General features: G+C 42.4%; 1 protein-coding gene across 1 annotated transcript in view; it reads right to left on the bottom strand.

Moving 5' to 3' along the window:
• The window catches only part of nyap2a (neuronal tyrosine-phosphorylated phosphoinositide-3-kinase adaptor 2a), a 221,739-nt gene that overhangs the window by 99,687 nt on the left and 98,223 nt on the right, over nucleotides 1-23,829 (bottom strand). Inside the window, exon 2 of the mRNA XM_072254522.1 lies at nucleotides 16,134-16,412. Within this exon, the coding sequence (XP_072110623.1) occupies nucleotides 16,134-16,412 (279 nt within the window). The remainder of the gene's footprint in view (nucleotides 1-16,133; nucleotides 16,413-23,829) is intronic.

Consider the following 23,829-nt stretch of genomic DNA (forward strand, 5'->3'; position numbering starts at 1 on the left):
ACAATGCAGAAAATTCCAGGAATACCCAGCAAGTCAGGTGGAGTGGATGGAGAGAGAAACCAAGTTGACACTTCAAGTTAATGACCTTACGCATTCTTGTTGCAGACACCTTCCACATTTTCACAGCATACCCTGCTCGCATTCCAAAATTCAAGTCTCTGTAGTATTTTGTTTATATGTTCATAGAATGGATCCAAATTCTGACTGTGCTAGGTGAACAATTCTTCCACCAAAGTTTTGAAAAGCAACTCTGAGTCTGGTTTTTGATGTGTCTCCTGAATGGCAGTGTTACCTGCAATGTGTTTCTAGGTCTGTTAGTGCAATAAGTGAAACAGGGCAACTCATTGGTTGGCACCTTTCCCAGCTGGCACTCTGGCACTGCCTATTGGTGACAGCCCAGCTTAGCCAATGTATTTGACTTAGATAAATGTTTTTTTGAATTTCCATGACTTCATGTAAGTGTATTTAAAGAATTTGTAGATGTTTCACATATTGCAAACAGTATTTACCACAAGTTTCCCAGTAGGTACTTGTAGCATATTAAGTAGTGGGGACACAAGAGATTCTGAAGATGCTGAAATAATGGCCCGTGTTCCCTTAGTCATACGGTATAAAACCAAAAAGCAGCTTCTAATACTGCTGAAACAGAAGCAGCCAGTATAGGAATAAGGAAAGTGCAGACATTTTTACAGCATGTATTAAGGGAAGTTTATAGATTCCAGGATTTTGATATCTCATGTGAGCTTTTCAATTTGTCATTGGGTTTGAACTGTTTACAGTGACATAATTAGAAAATGTTTAAGCTGTTGACTGGGTATTCCATCGCGCCGTATTTTAGTAAAGAATTTCACCTTTTCTAAATGAATGCATTATTATCAGTGCCAGAAATAACATAATACCTCATAAATTCAATTACTACACTACTGTTTTTTAAACACACAATCCAAAGGTAATCTTCCATATTTCAAATCTCTTGTGCAATATGAGTATATGAATAATCAGGATAGGCTTTAGTAGGATGTATACATGGAAAATCAGAAGTGACATTTTCAAACAATAACTTCAATAACTAAAAGAAGGGCATAATTTCTCCTGAAGGTGGAAACGTCTCATAGAATACGTCAAAGCATTTAAGAATGTGCTCATTTTCAGTGGGGTCTTGAAATTGAATTATGTCACAGAAAGCCTTGCCTTTGTCTTATTTGGCCATTATCATCTATCTCCATTGCCTTTTTGCAGATGCTATTACTTAGATCGTTTCTACTTTAGAGGCTTTCTCAGTGAATCACCCATCGATTTCCTTGAAGTAAATTGTGCTGTCCCATGCTTTCAAAGGCTGGCTGCCTGAAGAACAACAAGCTCTCTCATAATAAAGAAAGAAAAGGAAGTTTAAAATATGTGTTCAGGAGCTAAGCAGTGGATGACTGTTTAATACATAATCACAGGAAGTTTACAAACCCCTAAGACTAGCACAAAAGTTAAATCAATAATCAAAATTAATATTTAAGAAAAATTAAAATGATGTGAACAACAATCCTTAATGAAGTCAATTTTCAAAATGAAGATATTGAAAGCATTTTTGCAGTGTTACTGTGTAGCAACAACAAGATCATGTTTGCTCTTTTGGCTACTTACCATCAGGCCTGTTTGAAATGACATTTGTGCGGAATTAATTAGAACAGCAACTAAAAATGGTTCTGATCGAGGTTAATTTAAAAAAAAAGCTGCAGGAGGGTCTCTTTAAATACCAAGTACATAACAGAGAAAATTATGTTATCCACAGCTGCATGAGTAAGATTGATCTGATACCTAATGTGCAGCGATAATATTCATACATTTTGCTTACTCTGCAGAATACTAAAGCAATACTTTAACATGTCTTCCTGGATCTCCTTCCTGCTTTTTCTACAATAGAGTTGTTGGAATATAATTTTAAATCCTCTTGAGGGGAAGGAGAGAGTAGAAGCCAGGTAAAATTCTGTGATATTTACTAATGGTAATAGCGTTGGGTGTAATACATCTGCTGCTTTGGGGAGGTAGATCTACTCATGATATTTTGGCAGACATTTGGATTTAACATTGCCCAAGCATGGGTAATGAAACAGCCAAATTCAAGACCGGTGCATTCCAGTCCAGCAGAATACGTATTTTAACAAACAGCTCATGGGCAAGGAGGAGGAACTGTTCTTCTTCACAGGTCTTTGTGCAAACCTTCTGAATGGAAACCTAGCCTGACTCCTCTCCACTGATAGTTTTACAATCCTTCCTGGTTACCTCAGACTGTCACAAACCTCTCTTGGCTGCATCATTCTTATTTTGGTTTTGTTTTTCACCACTTAATTCTTAGTGGTTGGGCAGGAAACAGAACAACATACTTAGAGACAGATCATGGCAACATGCTCTTCCAACAAGCCCACAATGCCCCATTATACATATGTAACCAATTGACCTATACAGCACGTCCTTGGAATAGGAGCAGCCACAGGAAGCCCACCTGATCACAGGGAGAGCATACAAATTCTTTACAGACAGTGGCAAAATTGCAACAGTGGTGCTGTAAAAGCACTATGCTGCAGTTGGTTTAATTGTACCCATGCTCAGGGTTATTCGTTAGATTGTAATCAATGGTGATAATGCTTTGATTTTAATTTCCACCTGGTTGTACTGAACGGCTTTCATCATGATGCAATAGTATGACATCATCTAATTAACCCTTCATTTCACTCTTGCCCGATGGGGCTACTCTTTAGACATTAGTAGACTAGTTTAATATGCTCATGGATTGCTTTGCACTGAAGTAGAAGAACTTGCTTACTCTAGCTAAACATGATGAGATTATGGAATTGATCTTTCTGATGTATTGTACAATCATATGCAGTGAATGGAGTTATGATTCATCCTTCTTTGATTGCCTACTGATCTTAAAACTGAAGAGCTTAGAGATTTATTATCTGAGGGCCCTATCATTTTACCTTGAAATGAGTCCCAGCACACTGATTTATTTCATTGTACTTGCCCTCACATTGAGAATTTCTTCTTCAACTCCTCTCATTTCCTCCAGATCAAAACTGCCTATGGGCACCCTTTTGGGGTGAAGCGTTGCCTGCCTTTTAGTGGGATATGAGGAATAGTTTTTGTTTCAGGAACAGCCAGGCTAACTTCCTAAACTCTTTCCAGTATATCAGTGATAGAGTTGCCAATGATTTCTGCATTCAAGCAGAGCTCGAAACTTTCCTTATTTCTGTCTCCATTTTCAACTGTCTCACCCTCACTTGGTCCATTTTGACTCTTCCCTTCCCTCTCCTTTCTCTATGTCTTTATCTCAAGACATGGCTGGCCACAAGTGTCCATTAAAGCTTCCCACAGCCTCCAATCTATTCTCTCAGTTCCTTCATTTACGTTGCATTTTCTCTGATGTTGAGACTTTTTATGCAATTATCTCTGAAGTATCTTCCCCCTGTGTGTCTTTCCCCTTTTTATAATGGTGGACAAAGTCCTTGTGCGCATCTTGTCCATTTCCCACATCTTTGATCTCCTGGTTTCCGTGATGTATCAAGCTATGTATATCTCTTTCTGCAGCTTCTTACACTCACGGGCAGAACATGATGCATCCATTCAGGATATTTTCTGTGGTGTAACAATTACAACTGGTGAGAGTCAATGGGGACATGCCATATATCTTTACCCTCCTGAGGAAGTAGAGGTGTTGGTAAGTTTTCTGAGCCATTATGTCAGAGAAACAGGGATATTCTGAAATAAATATAAAAATTTTGGTAAAACCATCATTTTGACTATGCCTGCCTTTTCATTGGCTACGTAGAACATCTCATATTCCAAGACTTCCCTGGTAATGCTCCCCAACTCTTCCTCTGCCACTGCCTTGGTGCTGCTTCATGCACGCATGCAGATCTCAAACCCTACCTATTCCCACAACCTCTTCCCAACCCATCTCCTGTAAAAATGCCGTTCCCTTTTCTCAGTTCCTTCGTCTCCACTGCATCTGTTCCCAGGATGAGGTTTTCCTTTCCAGGGCGTCAGAGATGCTCTCTTTCTTCAAAGAATGGAGTTTCCGTCCACCATTGGTGTTACCCTCACCTGCATCTCCTCTATTTCCCAGATATCAGTACTCACCCCACCTTCCTGCTGCCTTAACAGAGATAGTTCCAACTATCCAATTAACCTTCACATCCAACACACCATTCTCTGCAACTTCTGCCTTCTCCAAAGGGATCCCACCACCAAACATACCTCCACATTCCCCTGACCATCTGCTTTTCAGGGATCCATAATTACCTTGTCTATTTGTCCATCCACACTAATCTGTCTCCTGCAGTTCTCCTACAAGCAAAGTGCTACACCTGCCTATTCACCTCTTCCCTCACCCCCACTCAGGGACCCAAACAGTCCTCCCAGGTGAGGCAACACTTCACTTGTGAATTCACTGGGGTTGTCTGTGTATCCGGTGCTCCTGATGCTGCCTCCTCTACATTGGTGAGACTTGCTGTTAATTGGGTAACAATTTCATCGAGCAACTCTGCTCCATCTGTCAGAAGCAGAAATTCCCTGTGGCCCATTGTTTCAATTCCAATTCCAATTCCCATTCCGACATGTCAGTCCACAGACCTCAAGATTGAGGAGCAAAACCTTATATTCCATCTGGGTAGCTTCCAACCTGATGGCATGAGTATCAATTTCTCCTTTCAAAGAAAAATTCCCTCCCCTTCTTCTTCTAATTTCAACTTTGGCCTTTTACCTCTTCTCTGCCTTAGTGACCCTCCTCCTTCCATTACTCCTATGGTCCACTCTCATCTTCTATCCAATTCATTCATCACCACCATTTACCTTTCCCACCCACCTGGCTTCACCTACACTTTTTACTTTGTCCTCCTTTCCCTCCCCCCACCTTTTTCATTCTGCCATCTTCTGCCTTCCTTTGCAATCCTGAAGAAGTCTTGGCCTAAATTGCCAACTGCTTGTTCATTTCTATGGATGCTGCCTGAATCTGCTGAGTTCCTCCAGATATGTGTGTTGCTTTGTATTTCCAGCATGTGCAGAATTTCTTCTGTTTACAGATGATTGCTGATGTTCTCTCTTAGGAGGTTGAAATGATCAACTCTCTCAAACTTGACACCTTTTAGGTAGCAGTTCCCCCTTACTGAAGTCAATGACCAGTTCTTTTGTTGTTAGCACTCCTTGTCACTAGTTTCTCAATCTTCTTCCTGAACTCTAATTCACAGTGATGTGAGATACGGCCCATTACTGTAGTACCATCTGCAAACCTACAGATGGAGTTAGATAGCGCACTCTTTCAGAACTGGTCATTTCTGCCGTGATTCTTCCATAGTCATGACTTATCTCTCTGCATTAATGTAGATTGGTCTGCTGGGCATGCCTTTCAACCATAACAAAAAATATAAGCACAATCTGCTTCTAATTGCCTCGTTTTGGTCTCACTCTATTAGAAATACTCTCTTATTCTTCCCATATATCCCCACTTTCTCTGGAACTTCTACTTCCTTAGAAGTTAGCAAAGATTTGGCATGTCATCTGAAAATTTGAGAAACTTCTATAGATGTGTAGCAGAGAGTATATTGACTGATTGCATCACAGCCTGGTATGGAAACACCAATCCCCTTGAATGGAAAAGCCTACAAAAAGTAATGGATATGGCCCAGTCCATCATGGGTAAAGCACTCCCCTCCACTGAGTAAATCTATACGGAGCGCTGACACAGGAAAGCGGCATCCATCGTCAAGGAATCCTCCTCCCCCCCCACCCCATCCAGGCCATGCTCTCTTCTGACTGCTGCCATCAGGAAGAAAGTACCGGAGCCTCAAGACCCACGCCATCAGGTTCAGGAATAATTATTACCCCTCAACCATCAGGCTCATGAAGTAGAGGAGATAACTTCACTGAACTGTTCCCACAACCAATGGAGTCACTTTCAAGGACCCTTTGTCTCTGTTCTCTATATTTATTGCTCTATATTTATCAAATTTGCTGATGACACTACATTGATCGGTCTTATCTCAAGCAATAACAAGGTGGCCTACAGGGAAGAAGTCATCTCTTTGACACAGTGGTGTCAAGAAAACAACCTCTCCCTCAGTGTTGCAAAGGAGCTGGTTGTGGATTACAGGAGGAATGGAGTCGGGCTAACCCCTATTGACATCAATGGATCTGGGGTTGAGAGGGTAAACAGCTTCGAATTCCTCAGCATCCACATCACCGAGGACCTCATGTGGTCTATGCACACCAACTGTGTGGTGAAAAAGGCACAACAGTGCCCCTTTAACTTCAGACTGTTGAAGAAGTTTGGTGTGGGCCCCCAAATCCTAAGAACTTTCTACAGAGGAACAATTGAGAGCATCCTGACTGGCTGCATCATTGCCTGGTATGGGAATTGTACCTCTCTTAATCGCAGGACTCTGCAGACAGTGGAGCGGACAGCCCAGTGCATCTATAGTTGTGAACTTCCCATGATTTAGGACACTTACAAGGACAGGTGTGTAAAAGGGGCCCGTAGCATCATTGGGGACCCAAGTCACCCCAACCACAATCTATTCCAGCTGCTACCATCCGGCAAGCAGTACCGCAGCATAAAAGTCAGGAGCAACAGGATCCAGGACAGCTTCTTCCACCACGCCATCAGCCTAATGACCTCACGCTAATTTGAGTGTATTTCTATATTGCATTGACTCTATATTACATCTATTATAAATGTAAATTATTATCTAATTTATTATAAATTACTATGATTACACATTGCACATTTAGATGGAGACGTAACGTAAAGATTTTTACTCCCCCATGTATGTGAAGGATATGAGAAATAAAGTCAATTTAATTCAATTTATTCATTTAGTTAATATGATTATTTCTTTTTTCTTTCTATTTATGTATTTGCGCAGTTTGTTGTCTTTAGCATATTGCCTTGAAGGCTGTGGTCTTTCAACAATTCTACTGTGTTTCTTGTATTTACTATGATTACCCAAAGGAAAACAAATCTCATTGTTGTATATGGTGACATATATGTATTTTAATAATAAATTTACTTTGAACTTTGAACTGAAATCTAATTTCCTTGCTCTCCTCTTCAGTTCTGTTGAAGGGTGTCAGACCTGAAAAGTTAAATCCATTTTTTTCAACGAATGCTCCCTGACCAGCTGAGAGTTTTCAGCATTTTCCATTTGTATTTCAGTTTTACTGTTATTAGAATTTACTACTGTATGAAGTAAATAATTACCTGATTACAGTAGTTTATTATTATTTTGTTGAAGCAAAAGAAACAGTGTGATCTACTTAAATGTAAATAAACACTTAAAAACTGAATGCATCATGTGTTCTGACTTTTACATAGAAACATAGAAAATAGGTGCAGGAGTAGGCCATTTGGCCCTTCGAGCCTGCACCGCCATTTATTATGATCATGGCTGATCATCCAACTCAGAACCCCGCCCCAGCCTTCCCTCCATACCCCCTGACCCCCGTAGCCACAAGGGCCATATCTAACTCCCTCTTAAATATAGCCAATGTACTGGCCTCAACTGCTTCCTGTGGCAGAGAATTCCACAGATTCACCACTCTCTGAGTGAAGAAGTTTTTCCTAATCTCGGTCCTAAAAGGCTTCCCCTTTATCCTCAAACTGTGACCCCTTGTTCTGGACTTCCCCAACATCGGGAACAATCTTCCTGCATCTAGCCTGTCCAATCCCTTTAGGATTTTATACGTTTCAATCAGATCCCCCCTTCAATCTTCTAAATTCCAACGAGTACAAGCCCAGTTCATCCAGTCTTTCTTCATATGAAAGTCCTGCCATCCCAGGAATCAATCTGGTGAACCTTCTTTGTACTCCCTCTATGGCAAGGATGTCTTTCCTCAGATTAGGGGACCAAAACTGCACACAATACTCCAGGTGTGGTCTCACCAAGGTCTTGTACAACTGCAGTAGTACCTCCCTGCTCCTGTACTCAAATCCTCTCACTATAAATGCTAGTATACCATTCGCCTTTTTCACCGCCTGCTGTACCTGCATGCCCACTTTCAATGACTGGTGTATAATGACACCCAGGTCTCCTTGCACCTCCCCTTTTCCTAATTGGCCACCATTCAGATAATAATCTGTTTTCCTATTTTTGCTACCAAAGTGGATAACTTCACATTTATCCACATTAAATTGCATCTGCCATGAATTTGCCCACTCACCCAACCTATCCAAGTCACCCTGGATCCTCTTAGCATCCTCCTCACAGCTAACACTGCCACCCAGCTTCGTGTCATCCGCAAACTTGGAGATGCTGCATTTAATTCCCTCATCCAAGTCATTAATATATATTGTAAACAACTGGGGTCCCAGCATTGAGCCTTGCGGTACCCCACTAGTCACCGCCTGCCATTCTGAAAAGGTCCCGTTTATTTCCACTCTTTGCTTCCTGTCTGCTAACCAATTCTCCATCCACATCAATACCTTACCCCCAATACCATGTGCTTTAAGTTTGCACACTAATCTCCTGTGTGGGACCTTGTCAACAGCCTTTTGAAAATCCAAATATACCACATCCACTGGTTCTCCCCCATCCACTCTACTAGTTACATCCTCAAAAAATTCAATGAGATTCGTCAGACATGATTTTCCCTTCACAAATCCATGCTGACTTTGTCCGATCATTTCACCGCTTTCCAAATGTGCTGTTATCACATCTTTGATAACTGACTCCAGCAGTTTCCCCACCACCGACGTTAGGCTAACCGGTCTATAATTCCCCGGTTTCTCTCTCCCTCCTTTTTTAAAAAGTGGGGTTACATTAGCCACCCTCCAATCCTCAGGATCTAGTCCAGAATCTAACGAGTTTTGAAAAATTATCACTAATGCATCCACTATTTCTTGGGCTACTTCCTTAAGCACTCTAGGATGCAGACCATCTGGCCCTGGGGATTTATCTGCCTTCAATCCCTTCAATTTACCTAACACCACTTCCCTACTAACAAGTATTTCGCTCAGTTCCTCTATCTCACTGGACCCTCTGTCCCCTACTATTTCTGGAAGATTATTTATGTCCTCCTTAGTGAAGACAGAACCAAAGTAATTAATCAATTGGTCTGCCATGTCCTTGCTCCCCATAATCAATTCACCTGTTTCTGTCTGTAGGGGACCTACATTTGTCTTTACCAGTCTTTTCCTTTTTACATACCTATAAAAGCTTTTACAGTCAGTTTTTATGTTCCCTGCCAGTTTTCTCTCATAATCTTTTTTCTCCTTCCTAATTAAGCCCTTTGTCCTCCTCTACTGAACTTTGAATTTCTCCCAGTCCTCAGGTGAGCCACTTTCTCTGGCTAATTTGTATGCTGCTTCTTTGGAATTGATACTATCCCTAATTTCTCTTGTCAGCCACGGGTGCACTACCTTCCTTGATTTATTCTTTTGCCAAACTGGGATGAACAATTGTTGTAGTTCATCCATGCAACCTTTAAATGCTTGCCATTGCATATCCACCGTCAATCCTTTAAGTGTCATTTGCCAGTCTATCTTAGCTAATTCACGTCTCATACCTTAAAAGTTACCCCTCTTTAAGTTCAGAACCTTTGTTTCTGAATTAACCACGCCACTCTCCATCTTAATGAATAATTCCACCATATTATGGTCACTCTTACCTAAAGAGCCTCTCACGACAAGATTGCTAATTAACCCTTCCTCATTGCTCAAAACCTAGTCCAGAATAGCCTGCTCTCTTGTTGGTTCCTCGACATGTTGGTTCAAAAAACCATCCCGCATAGATTCCAAGAAAGCCTCTTCCTCAGCACCTTTACCAGTTTGGTTCACCCAATCTACATGTAGATTGAAGTCACCCATTATAACTGCTGTTCCTTTATTGCACACATTTCTAATTTCCTGTTTAATACCATCTCCGACCTCACTACTACTGTTAGGTTTTGACACCTTATTGAACCAGACATGGTTATTAATTGCCATCTACTGCCTTCGTTAAAGGATGTTTTCTTGTAAACTTGAACTCTGTAACAATGCAATAGCAAGGAGATGACAGACACTACAGAAAGATTGAGTTAAACCATCACAGCCCTGATGCAAAAGCTAGTTACTTCCTTCAATATATAAAATTGCTGATCCATCAAAGATGCAAGTTAGCCATTTATATTATTGAATTACAAATCCATTACTGTCTGTCATTTATTAATAATAAATGTCTAATTTATGATTGCTTCCAAGATTCCCAGGTGATTGACACAGATATCATCACTATTCAACATAACAGAAGGTGCAAGCTAACAAGAGGAAGACAATCTTTTCGGGCTTTTTGCCACTCAATTACATCTTTGACCTTCTGCTTATTGTTATTGTTATTTATAATTTGCACAATTATATCCACATATTTATATTTGTGGATGGTGTCTCCTTGAACATGGAGCTGAAGTGCTGGCAGAAATAGTCCCTGTGCTCTTGAACCATGATGTATTGGTGCCTCTAGGGCAGACACCCAGTTAAACCTATCTGTCAAGTGTATTGGTGATCTAACTTCCTACCCACCTCACTTAGAGATTGAAGGGCTCCTATCATTCTTGCTTTGTGCCTCAGTTAGAATGGAGTGCCCAGGGAATGAACAGTCAGGATCCACAGAGAACTTCCAAGAAGCAGCAAATACACAGTTGCTTCAATATCTTTCTCTGTCTTCATGTCCTCCAACTTGCCATTAGCATGTTCAAGAGATGTGCAGAGAAAGCTGGAATGCACCAGATACACAATGGTCATGGGCGGGTGCAAATATTTATAGTAGCATGAATTAAAATTGATTTAATCCCATGAAACGGTGGTTGGTTATACACCGACAACAAATCCTGGAATCAATAGATCAATTAGTGGAATTCAATAATAATTAAAAAGAATAGCAAACAGTTCCTTTCTCTGTACTCATTATCTTTTTTTAAATTTCTAAATACTTGAAGTGTTGATTATATTGGCTGCCATTGCCAAATTTTCAGTGGGCCTATTAAAATTCACAATATAGCAGATGATTTCATTTTCTTCACTGTCGAATTCTGCTTAAGCAATGAAACAGGAGCTGACATGAGGTATACCTAAAGTCTTTGTAGTTTCAGAGCAAATTGCCACTCGGCATCTAGCAAAGCTATTGAAATGTCGATGCATTTTCTGCCATTTTTCAGCCTCAATCATTGTTCAAAGATTTGAAAATAGAACCCAGAACAACATACCCCAAAGGACTTTGGGGCAGTTGATGAGAATAAGATGGGAAGGTTACAAATCCTACTGAATGGACATAATAAAAAATACTTTTGCACTGTGCTGGTAAATTAATGGTGTGTGGCGACCCGCTTTCTACGCAGGCGAACCGGCTCCCAAAATGCTGCGTGCGTCGGCAGAGAGGCCAGCCCCAAAATGGCGCTGGGCCGTCTTCTTCACCAGCAAGGGGAGGAAGCCCACGCGCGGGAAGAGACTTTTGTAATGCACCTCTGACGTCATTTCCACCCGGAGAGGGCGGGAACGGAACTGCATAAAAGCCAGTGCTACGAAGTTTGAATAAACTAGTCTCGAGTGCAACTTACAGTTTGCGAGTCGTTATTTCTAGCTCTGTGTGTGGCACATCGCTACAGGTGCATTTTATTGTCCACTTAGGTCCTGAAATGCATATTGTGAAGATGGGTAAAAATGTATCAAAAGAAACACAACGTTTTTACGTATGGAATTATGTGCTGGAAAGAGAAAGGTGCAGCTCCCATCAGGAACTCTATGTAGAACTCAGAACTGCCCTGCCACTGGCACACCGACTGCTGAGAGGTGAGTCAGAGACAAAGGGCTCTCCCCTTGGAGGTGAAACTAAGCCTGCAGGGCTGGGGAAAGGTTTCTGTGGGTGTGGAGTGACTGTCTATGTGCTTAAGCACCCACAGTGCAATAATTGTGTTCCACCGGATTGATTCTTGCCACAGCTGTGATCCTAATATACTGTGAAGAGCAGGCTGATCAGAAATCTAGAGGCCTGATAAACACTCACAGTTAGATCCAAATAGTAGGCTAACATCAAAATAGTGTCAAACATAGATAGCAAGAATAGCCAGAGGCTTTTTCCCAGGAAGTAACGAATACGTGGAAGGCATAATTTTAAGGTGATGGGAGAAAAGTATGAGGGGATCACAGAGGTAAGTTTTTTAACACTGAGAGTGGTGGGTGTGTGGAACGAGCTGCCAGGTGTGGTGGTAGAGGCAAATGAATCAGGTGAATTTAAGATACTCTTAGATAGGCACATAGACAGTAGGAAAATGGAGGGCTACGAGGGAGGGAATGATTAGATTGATCTCGGAGTAGTTTAAATGGCCAGCACAGGGCCTGTAATGTGCTGTATTGTACTATGTACTATGTTCTACAGTAGTGTTGCCACGCAGTTCCAGTGACCTGGGTCTGTCTGTGTAGAACTTTCACATTCTCCCTGTGATGGGGTGGCTTTACCCCGGGAGCTCCAAGTTCTTCTCATACACTTGTACCTCAGTTGGCACAGTGAGTGGCAAGAAAAGTAACTTGCAAGGAAACTGAGTGGGGTGGCAATGTACCACCAGCAATCACCAAACAGGGTTCGATTTCTGTCGCTGTTTGTAAGGAGTTTGTACGTTCTCCCTGTGATCTCTCAGCTTCCAAAGATGTAGAGTTAGGGTTAGTGCTTTGTAGGCGTGTAATGCTGACGCAGGAAGTGTGGTGACACTTGCGGGCTGCCCAGCATAATCCTCACTGATTTTATTTGATGCACATGACACATTTCACTGTGCCTTTCGACATATGTGTGACAAATAAAGCTAATCTGAATAGTAAAGTGTGAATGTTCTGTCACCCACAATGGGACAAAGGCTTCTTTCTGTATCATGAAAACTAGCAGAAATATGAAGAATAAATAATAGCTCTTGGAAAAGGTTGAAGTAAAATCGATCAGTCTGCTAAGCATTGGTTCAAGGTGTTGTATCATCTTTGAATTATGTCAGATTGAGCAAAGGCTGTGGAATACTAGGGGAAAATGAATGAGTACTGACAAGTTGTGAGCAGAAAGTCTTTCTGCAAAATAACCTGAGGAATAACATGTCCTAGCCAACAATGAGGAATGGTAACCAAGTTAATCCTGTTTGAAAAGCAACTTCTATCAGAAGAGGAACAAACAGTACAGGCGATAAGAATGCAAGAAAATAGGTGCAGGTGTATGGCTCTCAATCCATCAAGTTTGCTCCATCAACTAATATGATCATGGCTGATATACAAGATAACCGGAAGCCATAACCTGGGACCACAGGGAGATGGGGCTGTAAAGAAAGCTTTGGACTTCATAAATCAAAATACTGAGTACAAGAGATGGGATGTTATGTTGAAGTTGTATAAAACATTGATGAGGAATAATTTGGAGCATTGTGTTTAGTTCTGGTCACCTGCCCATTTACAAGGATGTTGCTGGGACTTGATGACCTGAGTTATAGGGAAAAGTTGAGTAGGTAGGGACTTTATTCCCTAGAACATAGAAGATTGAGGGGAGATTTGATAGAGGTACAGAAAATTATGAGGGGTATATATAGGGTAAATATAAACAGGCTTTTTCCCACTGAGGTTGGGTGAGACTGCAACTAGAGGCCCTGAGTTGAGGGTAAAAGGTAAAATGTGTAGGGGGTACATGAAGGGGATCTTCTTCAGTCAAAGGATGGTGAGGGTGTGGAATGAGCTGCCAGTGCAAGCAGTGGATGTGGGGCTGATTTCAACCTTTAAGAGAAATTTGGATAGGTACATGTATGAAAGGGGTATGGAGGAGAATGGCCCAGGTGCAGGTTGATGGGACTGGGCTCAGCACAGCGTAGAACGGCTGAAAGGTCTGTTTCTGTGCTGTAGTGTTCTATGTCTCTATGATTCTATTATTGGTACATTCTGTGCAATACTTTCCATCTGAGCAGAGATAAAATATTATCTGAGTGAGATCAGGGCAGAAATCACTACATTTATCAGGAGGTGTGAGACACTCAGTCTGTCTGCAGAAGCATCGCAGTGAAAGGGGGAAGGTTTTGAACGACAACTAGAACGATTTCAACCTCTGGAAAGTGGACCATGCACTAGTCATATAACAGGAAGTCCTGTGGTCACTTCACACTTGTGGATGCGTGGAAGCATACACTTCTTTGTAGTCATGCACCACTCAGTCCCCCTAGGTATAACAGCAATCATACAGCTTTCAAAGTATGAATCAATTCATTTGATCAAATAGCTGTTACAGATCCTGGACCTCAGGAATTACTTTCTGGGGATCATTAGCGTCTGGTATCTTTATAAGCAGATTCCATATGACTTGCAGTCGACGTTTCAGGCCGAGACCCTTCATCAGGACTAACTGAAGGAAGAGTGAGTAAGGGATTTGAAAGTTGGTGGGGGAGGGGGAGATCCAAAATGATAGAAAACAGGAGGGGGAGGGATGGAGCCAAGAGCTGGACAGGTGATAGGCAAAAGGGATACAAGAGAATCATGGGACAGGAGGTCCGGGAAGAAAGACAAGGGGGGGGACCCAGAGGATGGCAAGGGGTATATTCAGAGGGACAGAGGGAGAAAAAGGAGAGTGAGAGAAAGAATGTGTGCATAAAAATAAGTAACAGATGGGGTACGAGGGGGAGGTGGGTCATTAGTGGAAGTTAGAGAAGTCGATGTTCATGCCATCAGGTTGGAGGCTACCCAGATGGAATATAAGGTGTTGTTCCTCCAACCTGAGTGTGGCTTCATCTTTAGAGTAGAGGAGGTCGTGGATAGACATGTCAGAATGGGAATGGGATGTGGAATTAAAATGTGTGGCCACTGGGAGATCCTGCTTTCTCTGGCGGACAGAGCGTAGATGTTCAGCAAAGTGGTCTCCCAGTCTGCGTTGGGTCTCGCCAATATATAAAAGGCCACATCGGGAGCACCGGACGCAGTATATCACCCCAGCCAACTCACAGGTGAAGTGTTGCCTCACCTAATATAAGGTGTTATTCCTCCAACCTGAGTGTGGCTTCATCTTTACAGTAGAGGAGGCCGTGGATAGACATGTCAGAATGGGAATGGGATGTGGAATTAAAATGTGTGGCCACTGGGAGATCCTGCTTTCTCTGGCGGACAGAGCGTAGATGTTCAGCAAAGTGGTCTCCCAGTCTGCGTCGGGTCTCGCCAATATATAAAAGGCCACATCGGGAGCACTGGACGCAGTATATCACCCCAGCCGACTCACAGGTGAAGTGTTAAACATGTATATGGGAACAAGCACAATCACTTTTTGGTAAGTCTAGTTGATTTATCTTATACAACATGTGAATATAGCAATTCTAGATTTTTTAAAACTTCTCTTGCAGTATTTCACAGAACAACGCAATACAATAAGAGTCACACTTTGCTTTCCTGTAGGGGGGACAGTTTTGAATTGGTGAGTCATATTCCAGCAGAAGACACTAACCTGTTGGACATTGGCCTACATGGGACTTTATCAAGACACGTCCACAGTAATGAAACCATTGTATAAGAAGTCTATGTGCAATGAATCCTCTTGATTGATCAGTTTACTTCAAGAGTGCTGGACATTTTGTTACCGAATTTAAAGGCAGATTGTTAACTGTGAAGTGAAATTAATCAGAGGACACATTTTATTTGTAAGTGTGGAAGGAACAGAGACATGTAGGCCATTCAGCTCAAGTCTATTCTGATCTTCATTTGGATCATGATTAACTTGCTCTTCAACTAGTTTTACCTACCTTTGTTTCATATCAGCTGCTACCTGTACCGAGCAAAATGTTGACCTCTTTAACATCTGCATGAGGTCAAATAGGAAGGGATGTATAATGGAGTCCCTATTCACCATTACCCACTTACACAATCTCTGCAGAGTTCTCATACTCACTTGTATATACAGATTTACTCACTTGCATTTTTTTCAAGCTCTTTCAGTGTTGTTCCCATTGCCGCTGGCGTCCCTCCGATTCCAGCTGTCGCTGCTGTTCCCATTCCAGCTGCTGCCGCTGCTATTCCTCCTGATCCCGAGGTCCCGTCCGTCCCTGACGTCCCTGCTGTCTCTGGCGCCCCCTCTACTCCCAGCGGCCATCCTGTGCCAACGGGTGCTCCTCCCGGCCCTGGTGTTCCTGCTAAGCCAGCGTTCACAGTTTCTGCCGAGATGCTCAGCTTGGTGCTCGGAGCCCGTTTGGGCTTTGGAGGTGGTTGCTTGCGCACGCAGGCGTGACTTTCATCATCACTGCCCCCGACCGAATGAAGTGACTGCGACCTCACTGAAAAGCCGCTGGCACAAGGATGTGGCAGACGGTCCTGAGGAGCAGGCAGTGTCATGAATCCCATTCGAAAGTGTTTTCCCATGCAGGTGCCCTCACCTCCTTTTCCTACGTCTCCGCCTAGCCTGGAAGAAAATCAACAGCAAACGATTACGTGCCTGGAGAAGATTCTGCATATTTTTTTTTAATCAACTTTTAATTTTATTTATTTATTGAGACGTAGCGTGGAAAAGGTCCTTCTGGCCTACCAAGATGTGCTGCCTTGCAACCCACCTATTTAACTCTAGCTCGATCACAGGACAATTTCCAATGACCAATTAACCTACTAACCAGTACGTCTTTTAACTGTGAGAGGAAACCAGAGCACCCGAAGGAATGGGGAGAATGTGCAAACTCCTTGCAGATGGCGTTGGAATTAATCTCCAGACTCCGGTATCCTGAGCTGTAGTATTCTTGTGCTAATGGTGCTGCTACCCTAGCAACACCAGGTTATAAAAACAATTCATCACTCCCTGAAATGTAACAGAACACATTCACGATGTTGTTGATGCTCCCCTTCTTTTTAGAAGTTGCATGGCCTGCTGAACATTGCCAGGAATTTCTGTTTTATTTCAGATTTGCAGCAATTGTAGTAATTTGCTTTGGAATTTGTTTTTGTGAAACACACACAAAATGTGGGCGGAATTCAACAATTCAGGCGTCATCTTTGGAGAGAAGTCAACAGTTGACGTTTCAGATCATGAACATCTATCAGGACTGCAAAGGGGCTGAAGCCAGACTAGAAATGATGGAGGGAGGGACAGGAGGTGTCAGGTGAGTCTAGGTGAGGGGGTAAAAGGAGGGTGGGGAAGGCCCCCACCTGGACTCTCCTGCCACCTCCTGTCCCTCCCTCCATCATATTTAGTCTGGCTTCAGCTCCTTTCCAGTCCTGACGAAACATCTTGGATTGACTGGTCAACTTTTTATTCCTCTCCATAGATACTGCCTGACCTGTTGAGTTCCTCTGGCAATTGTTTGTATTGCTCAATATTTCCAGCATCCGCAGAATCTTTTATGTCCCTGTTTTATTTCTGTACTCACCTTCCTTCCTGAGAGATTGAGGAAGAGCAGTGCCTATTCACTGGAATGTAAAAGGATGAGAGCTGACCTCATTTCAATTTATTATATTGTGCATTGATTGGCTTGTCCCAAGGCTCTTCCCTCGGGACAGGGAGTCTAGGAATAAGGATTCTATTCTCAGTCATGGGTTTAATACTAAAAAGAGGAGAAGCTTTTTTAACCAGTGGACCTTTGACCCACTACACCCTAGAGGGCTGTGGCTACTCAGTCATTGATACTCAAGGCTGAAAGTGGTAGACTTTGGATGCTGAAGGACAGAGGATGTGGGTATTGTGCAGGAACACGAGCAGGGCACATCTGAGCAGTCACGTGGCAACTTTCTGCCGTGTTTTTGTATTGCCAGAACAATTTTTCTCTTTTCAAACTAGGGTTCATCAAGATCTGTTTTACTTTCCATGCAACAAACAAGCCAAAATTATCAAAACACCTGAGCTTAAAAACAATGAGAATAGTTTATTAATCACAGTTAACTCGTTGTGTCATGATCTTCCAGACTTTTATCACTTCCTTGCCAGTGAAACAGATGAAGGAACCTATTAAGACAAGAGATGATTGTTTTCAATGATGTGCTGAGCTGCGTCCACAGCTGTCTGCAGTTTCCACTGGCCGTGTGCAGAGCTATTACTTTACCAAGCTGCGATGCATCTGCAGGAGAAGTTTTCCATGGTGATTCAATACCTGTGCTGCATTGACTGATGACTCAATGTCAGGGGTTCCCAACCTTTTTAATGCCATGGACCAGTAACATAGGAATCTAAAGGTTTCCGCTTCATATTTTCTAATGAAAGGAGATCCTGGCAGCTTCCATCAGTGCTATAAGATTATCCGCTTTGGAATTTCATAGAATCATAGAGCAAATCAGCACAGATACTGGCCCTTCGGCCCACTGAGTCCATGCTAACCAAGTGCCCATCCCTCTGAGCCCTGCCTCGCTACATACCTATCCAAGTGCCTCTTAAATGATTCTGTTATACCTGCCTCAACCACTTCCTCTGTCAGCTTGTTCGATATACTCACCACCCTCTGTGTTAAAAAGGCATCTCTCAGCTGCTTTTTAAATCTTTCCCGTCACCCTAAGTCTATGTTTCCCAGCTTTGGAAACCGTTACCTGGGGATAAGACAGTTACCATCCACCCTATCTTTCATAATTTTAAACAATTCTATAAGTTCACCCTTCATTCTCATACATTCCATGAAATAAAGACCTACTCTGGCCAACCTCTCCCTATAAATCAGGCCCTCTAGTCCTGACAACATCCTCAACAATTTTCTTTCGTCTTTTGCCATTTTAATCACATATTTTCTATAACAGGGTGACCAAAACTCCAAGCGTGGCCTCATGAACACCTTATACAACTGCATCAAGACAAAAACCCCGGAATCACACCGTGACACTATGCCACCCTGCGAGCCACTTCAAACACAGTAACAAGCCATACTCCCGCAGGGTGCTGGAGCCACACATCGTGTTGGGGTCAGGGTTATTTGTTGAAAGAGAGCTGCATTGTCAGAGAAGGCATTAAACTGAAGGCCTTTTGGGTGAGTCTGTTACATCTTATGATCATACTTTGAAGAAGAGCAGCGTGTTATTCCCTTTGGAACAGAAACAGAAAATGCTGAAAATACTCAGCAGGTCAGGCTGCATCTGTGGGGAAGAGAAACAGAGTCAATGTTTCATCTTGGAGAGCCTCCACCAGAGTTAGAGATATTGGCGCTGTCCTGGAGTGAACATCCCTCAACAAAAATCACAAAAGCAGATCATTGCTGTCCACAGGAGCTTGCCACGTGTTTCCTACATTACAAAAGTAATGTCACATCATAAAAGGCACTAGTGCCTGTAGCAACTGAGGTGTGTTCACAAAGGAAGGGAATGGTACTCTCAAAACATCTTCCCCTTTTCCTCATTTCTGTGCTCTACCCAGGTGACGGTTAGCACCCAGACAGTGAGGTTGAAAATTTGGCTGCAAGTCTTCTACTGACACCGTTGAAAGTAATTTCAATCATTATGTCATCAAGACAGAATGTAACAGCAATAAATTGTGTTTGTGTGAGTGTACAAAGTAAAGCAGCCACAGGAGACTGATAAATTACCTAGCATGTGGTGCCGTTTATCTGTTTCGCAGTGCATGTTATTGCTCTGTGCTCTCTATGTGACTGTAATTCATCACCTAATTATGGTCCGTTTCCTAAATAGCCTATGTCAAAACATGTCCAGCATGCCCATTGGATATTTAAAGTTTTCTGCAAACGAAACCTGGATATGCCAATCAAATACAATTTATTAATTACACTCCTTGAGCTCAACTAGCTCAGAATTTCAAACCTTTCAAAAGACTGGGTAGATGTGTCAGTAGTTGATTCTATTGGCATGCGTCTTACATAGGTCTCAGCCCTGTGCTTTGCCCCCCTGTCTCTCTGTTGACTATGAAGTCTATAAACTTGCAGATCAGGACCAGGGGTGATTGAACGTAAGTCATAGCCTCCTGAAATTGGACCAAAATGTGAATTTCTTCATTGAGGAATGGGTGGTTTCCAAATTCTCATCTAATGAAGTATGAAATATGTAAAATATTTAGAAATTTGGGACGGGAAACAAGAAATCCACTCCAAGGCAAACAGAGTGCACCATTCAAATTATAATGTAATTGATGGCATGGATGGGTGCAATTCCTGCAACACACATCAAAGTTGCTGGTGAACGCAGCAGGCCAGGCAGCATCTCTAGGAAGAGGTGCAGTCGATGTTTCAGGCCGAGACCCTTCGTCAGGATTAACTGAAGGAAGAGTGAGTAAGAGATTTGAAAGTTGGAGGGGGAGGGGGAGATCCAAAATGATAGAAGAAGACAGGAAGGGGAGGGATGGAGCCAAGAGCTGGACAGGTGATTGGCAAAAGGGATATGAGAGGATCATGGGACAGGAGGGAAGAAAGACGGGGGGGGGGGAACCCAGAGGATGGGCAAGAGGTATATTCAGAGGGACAGAGGGAGAAAAAGGAGAGTGAGAGAAGGAATGTGTGTATAAAAATAAGTAACAGATGGGGTACGAGGGGGAGGTGGGGCATTAGCGGAAGTTAGAGAAGTCGATGTTCATGCCATCTGGTTGGAGGCTACCCAGACGGAATATAAGGTGTTGCTCCTCCAACCTGAATGTGGCTTCATCTTTACAGTAGAGGAGGCTGTGGGTAGACATGTCAGAATGAGAATGGGATGTGGAATTAAAATGTGTGGCCACTAGGAGATCCTGCTTTCTCTGGCGGACAGAGCATAGGTGTTCAGCAAAGCGGTCTCCCAGTCTGCGTTGGGTCTCGCCAATATATAAAAGGCCACATCGAGAGCACCGGACGCAGTATATCACCCCAGCCGACTCACAGGTGAAGTGTTGCCTCACCTGGAAGGACTGTTTGAGGCCCTGAATGGTGGTAAGGGAGGAAGTGTAAGGGCATGTGTAGCACTTGTTCCGCTTACACAGATAAGTGCCAGGAGGGAGATCAGTGGGGAGGGATGGGGGTCTCGGCCTGAAATGTCGACTGCACCTCTTCCTAGAGATGCTGCCTGGCCTGCTGTGTTCACCAGCAACTTTGATGTGTGTTGCTTGAATTTCCAGCATCTGCAGAATTCCTCTTGTTTGGGTGCAATTCCTGTTGGGTTCTCGATGGATGAAGATCATCAATCTGAAACTGAGTTGAACTCTAAGCAACAAAGAGCTTAGCAATACTTAACATATCACTTCACACAACTGCTGTGATAGATCTAAGTTTAAATTAAAAACAATCCTGTTTCACAAATAGTTCCTGCCTCCCCCCTCTCACCCAACCCCAATGTGGCACGGAAGCAAAATCAATTGATGTGTTTAAGGATGTAAATTCATACTGATTGAAATGAAATATCATATTAAGGATTAAAAGATTGGAGCTTAGATTACTTTATTTCTCACATGAACATTGAAATCTACTGCAAAGTGCATTGTTTGCATCAAAGCAAATCAGCGAGAGTTGTGCTGGGTAGCTCACAAGTGTCATCACGCTTCTTGCACCAACATCATCTCACTAATTCCTAACCGTCTGTCTCTGGAATGTGGGAGGAAACAGGAGCACCCGGAGAAAACCCACACTGTCACAGGGAGAAAGTACAAATTCCTTACACACAGCAGCGGGAAATGAACCAATCTTGCAGCAGGTGCTATAATCTCGTTACACTAACCACTTCGCTACAAGTCAACATTAGTTGCCTTCATTTTATCAACAATGGGGCAAACAACTTCTGAAAGGATTCAAGCAACACATTGTAGAATTTACTCATGATTTCATCTGTTTGCATAACCACCATTGTAAGGAAGACCTGCATTCACATAGCAGTGGGTGATGTCTCTGAGTACTGTATATATTCATGTCCAATGATTCACATTTGCAGTGTAAGTTACTCTTGTTACATCAGCTTTAAGAACAAATAGTCTGTACTAAACAAACCTTCAAAAGAAAGTTTGAGGTAGTTGACCTGCTATTCTGCTCTAGGCATTGATCCAAGGAAGAATGTTAGTCAGGACTTTGGACATATTCCTTCATCTTCTTCATTCATTTCTCCTGATCACTCACATTCATATCTCCAAAGAAGACTGGAATGGAGGCAATGCAACACTCTCAGGATTGTCAGCCTGGATTCTGGATGGTGCTGACACTGTCGTTCAGATTCAGATTCATTTATCCCACGTGCAGCAAAGTACAAAATGAAATCCATCATTTGTGTCAGCAACCAACACACCCAAGGTTGTGATGTAGGCAGCTCACAACTGTTACCACACATTCCGGTGCCAACATAGCATGCCCTCAGTGTTCAACACGACAGCAGCACCACACACGTCAACAAAAAACACAAGCAGCAATAAAACAACAGCAAAACAGGCGCCTCTTCTGCCCTCCCACCCACCCACTCCCTCACACTACAGACAGGCCCCCAATCCCAGTACCTAGGTTGCCTCTGGGCCTTCAGTCCTTGGCCCTAGACTCTCAGACATCTGGCCTACAACCTCCAGTCTCTGACCTGGAATTGCAGAATCGAGCTCCGGGCTTCTACCTCTGGTTTCATGAACTTCAACTTTTGACCTTATGGGCTTTCTACCACTGGACTCACTGACTTTTGTCTTCAACCTTTCCAGCTTTCTATTTCCAGACTCACCGAGTTCTGAACTTCGGCCTTTATACTTTGCTGACCTCTGGACATGGCATTCATAGGTTTGACTTTGGGCCTCAATTGGATCGATGACCTTCGACGGTGAGGTGCCTCGGGTCTCAGCTTCTGGGCCCACATGGACCTCTGATCCAAGAGGCCTGCGGGGAAGGGGTTATCAGTCCTTGTAACACCTCCCTATATGGGCCTCCAACTTCAGTTTCGCTGATCTGGGGGTTACCTGTGGACGTGATTCAACCACCGGATCGCTGACCTTTCACTGCAGTGAGCTCTAACCTGGACTCCAAACCCAGGCTCCTGCCCCTGAGTCTTTATTCTCATACTTGTAATTTAGACTGACACCTCAGTATTGACTGTTTTTTCAAAAAGATTGCAATGCATTTTAAAGTGCAGAGCACCAGAGCCTCATATAAAAAGAGTAATGACTATAACAACTATAAAAATAAAAAAAAGATGCCAACGATTATTTCTTAAAATAATTATGTTTTAATTCAATACATTTCTCCCAGATATTAAACTTCTCTCTCATTTTCTATCTAAATTCAATTTGCTTTTAATTTTCTCAGAGATAAAGAATTTAGTTTATTCTCCATTTAGCTGAGAAAATGGATAAAGATGGTGAAATATCTAAGGCATTATTTCACATGTCTCATTGCAATTATTTGATAGTTTTGATATATTTTGAAATGGAGATAATTTTGCATATAATAACATTTTGGCTTGTTGATAATCTTAATAGCAGAATTTTCTGTTTTGCACTAATCCTGGCTGTTTCACTGACATTAATAATCTATTCCACTCTATTGTTAAGCAAGAAAAAAAGGATAACACCGTTGTGTTGAATATTCTGAGAAATGGAATGTAGCCATTTTGCAGACTACAAAATAAAAGAAATTAGCTGAAAGTAGGATGACTTGATAGTGTAGCTGTTTTACTTCTGTATGTACAGTAATGACCTTATATCTTTCCATACAACATGGGAACCAGAAGTTCAAAGTTCAAAGTAAGTTTATTATCAAAGTACATATATGTCACCATATAAAACCTGAGATTCTTTTTCTTGTGGGCATTGTCAATAAAGCTATAGAATAATAACCATATCAGAATCAATGATATGGCTGTTCAACCAGAGTAAAGAAGACAACTAAATGTGCAAATACAAAATGAAAGAAATAATAAAAATAAATATATAACAAATAAATATTGAGAACATGAAAGTGAATCCGTTAGTTGTGAGAGCA

Source organism: Mobula birostris, chromosome 4 (genome assembly GCF_030028105.1).
Source record: "Mobula birostris isolate sMobBir1 chromosome 4, sMobBir1.hap1, whole genome shotgun sequence".
NCBI classification, from domain to species: domain Eukaryota; kingdom Metazoa; phylum Chordata; class Chondrichthyes; order Myliobatiformes; family Myliobatidae; genus Mobula; species Mobula birostris.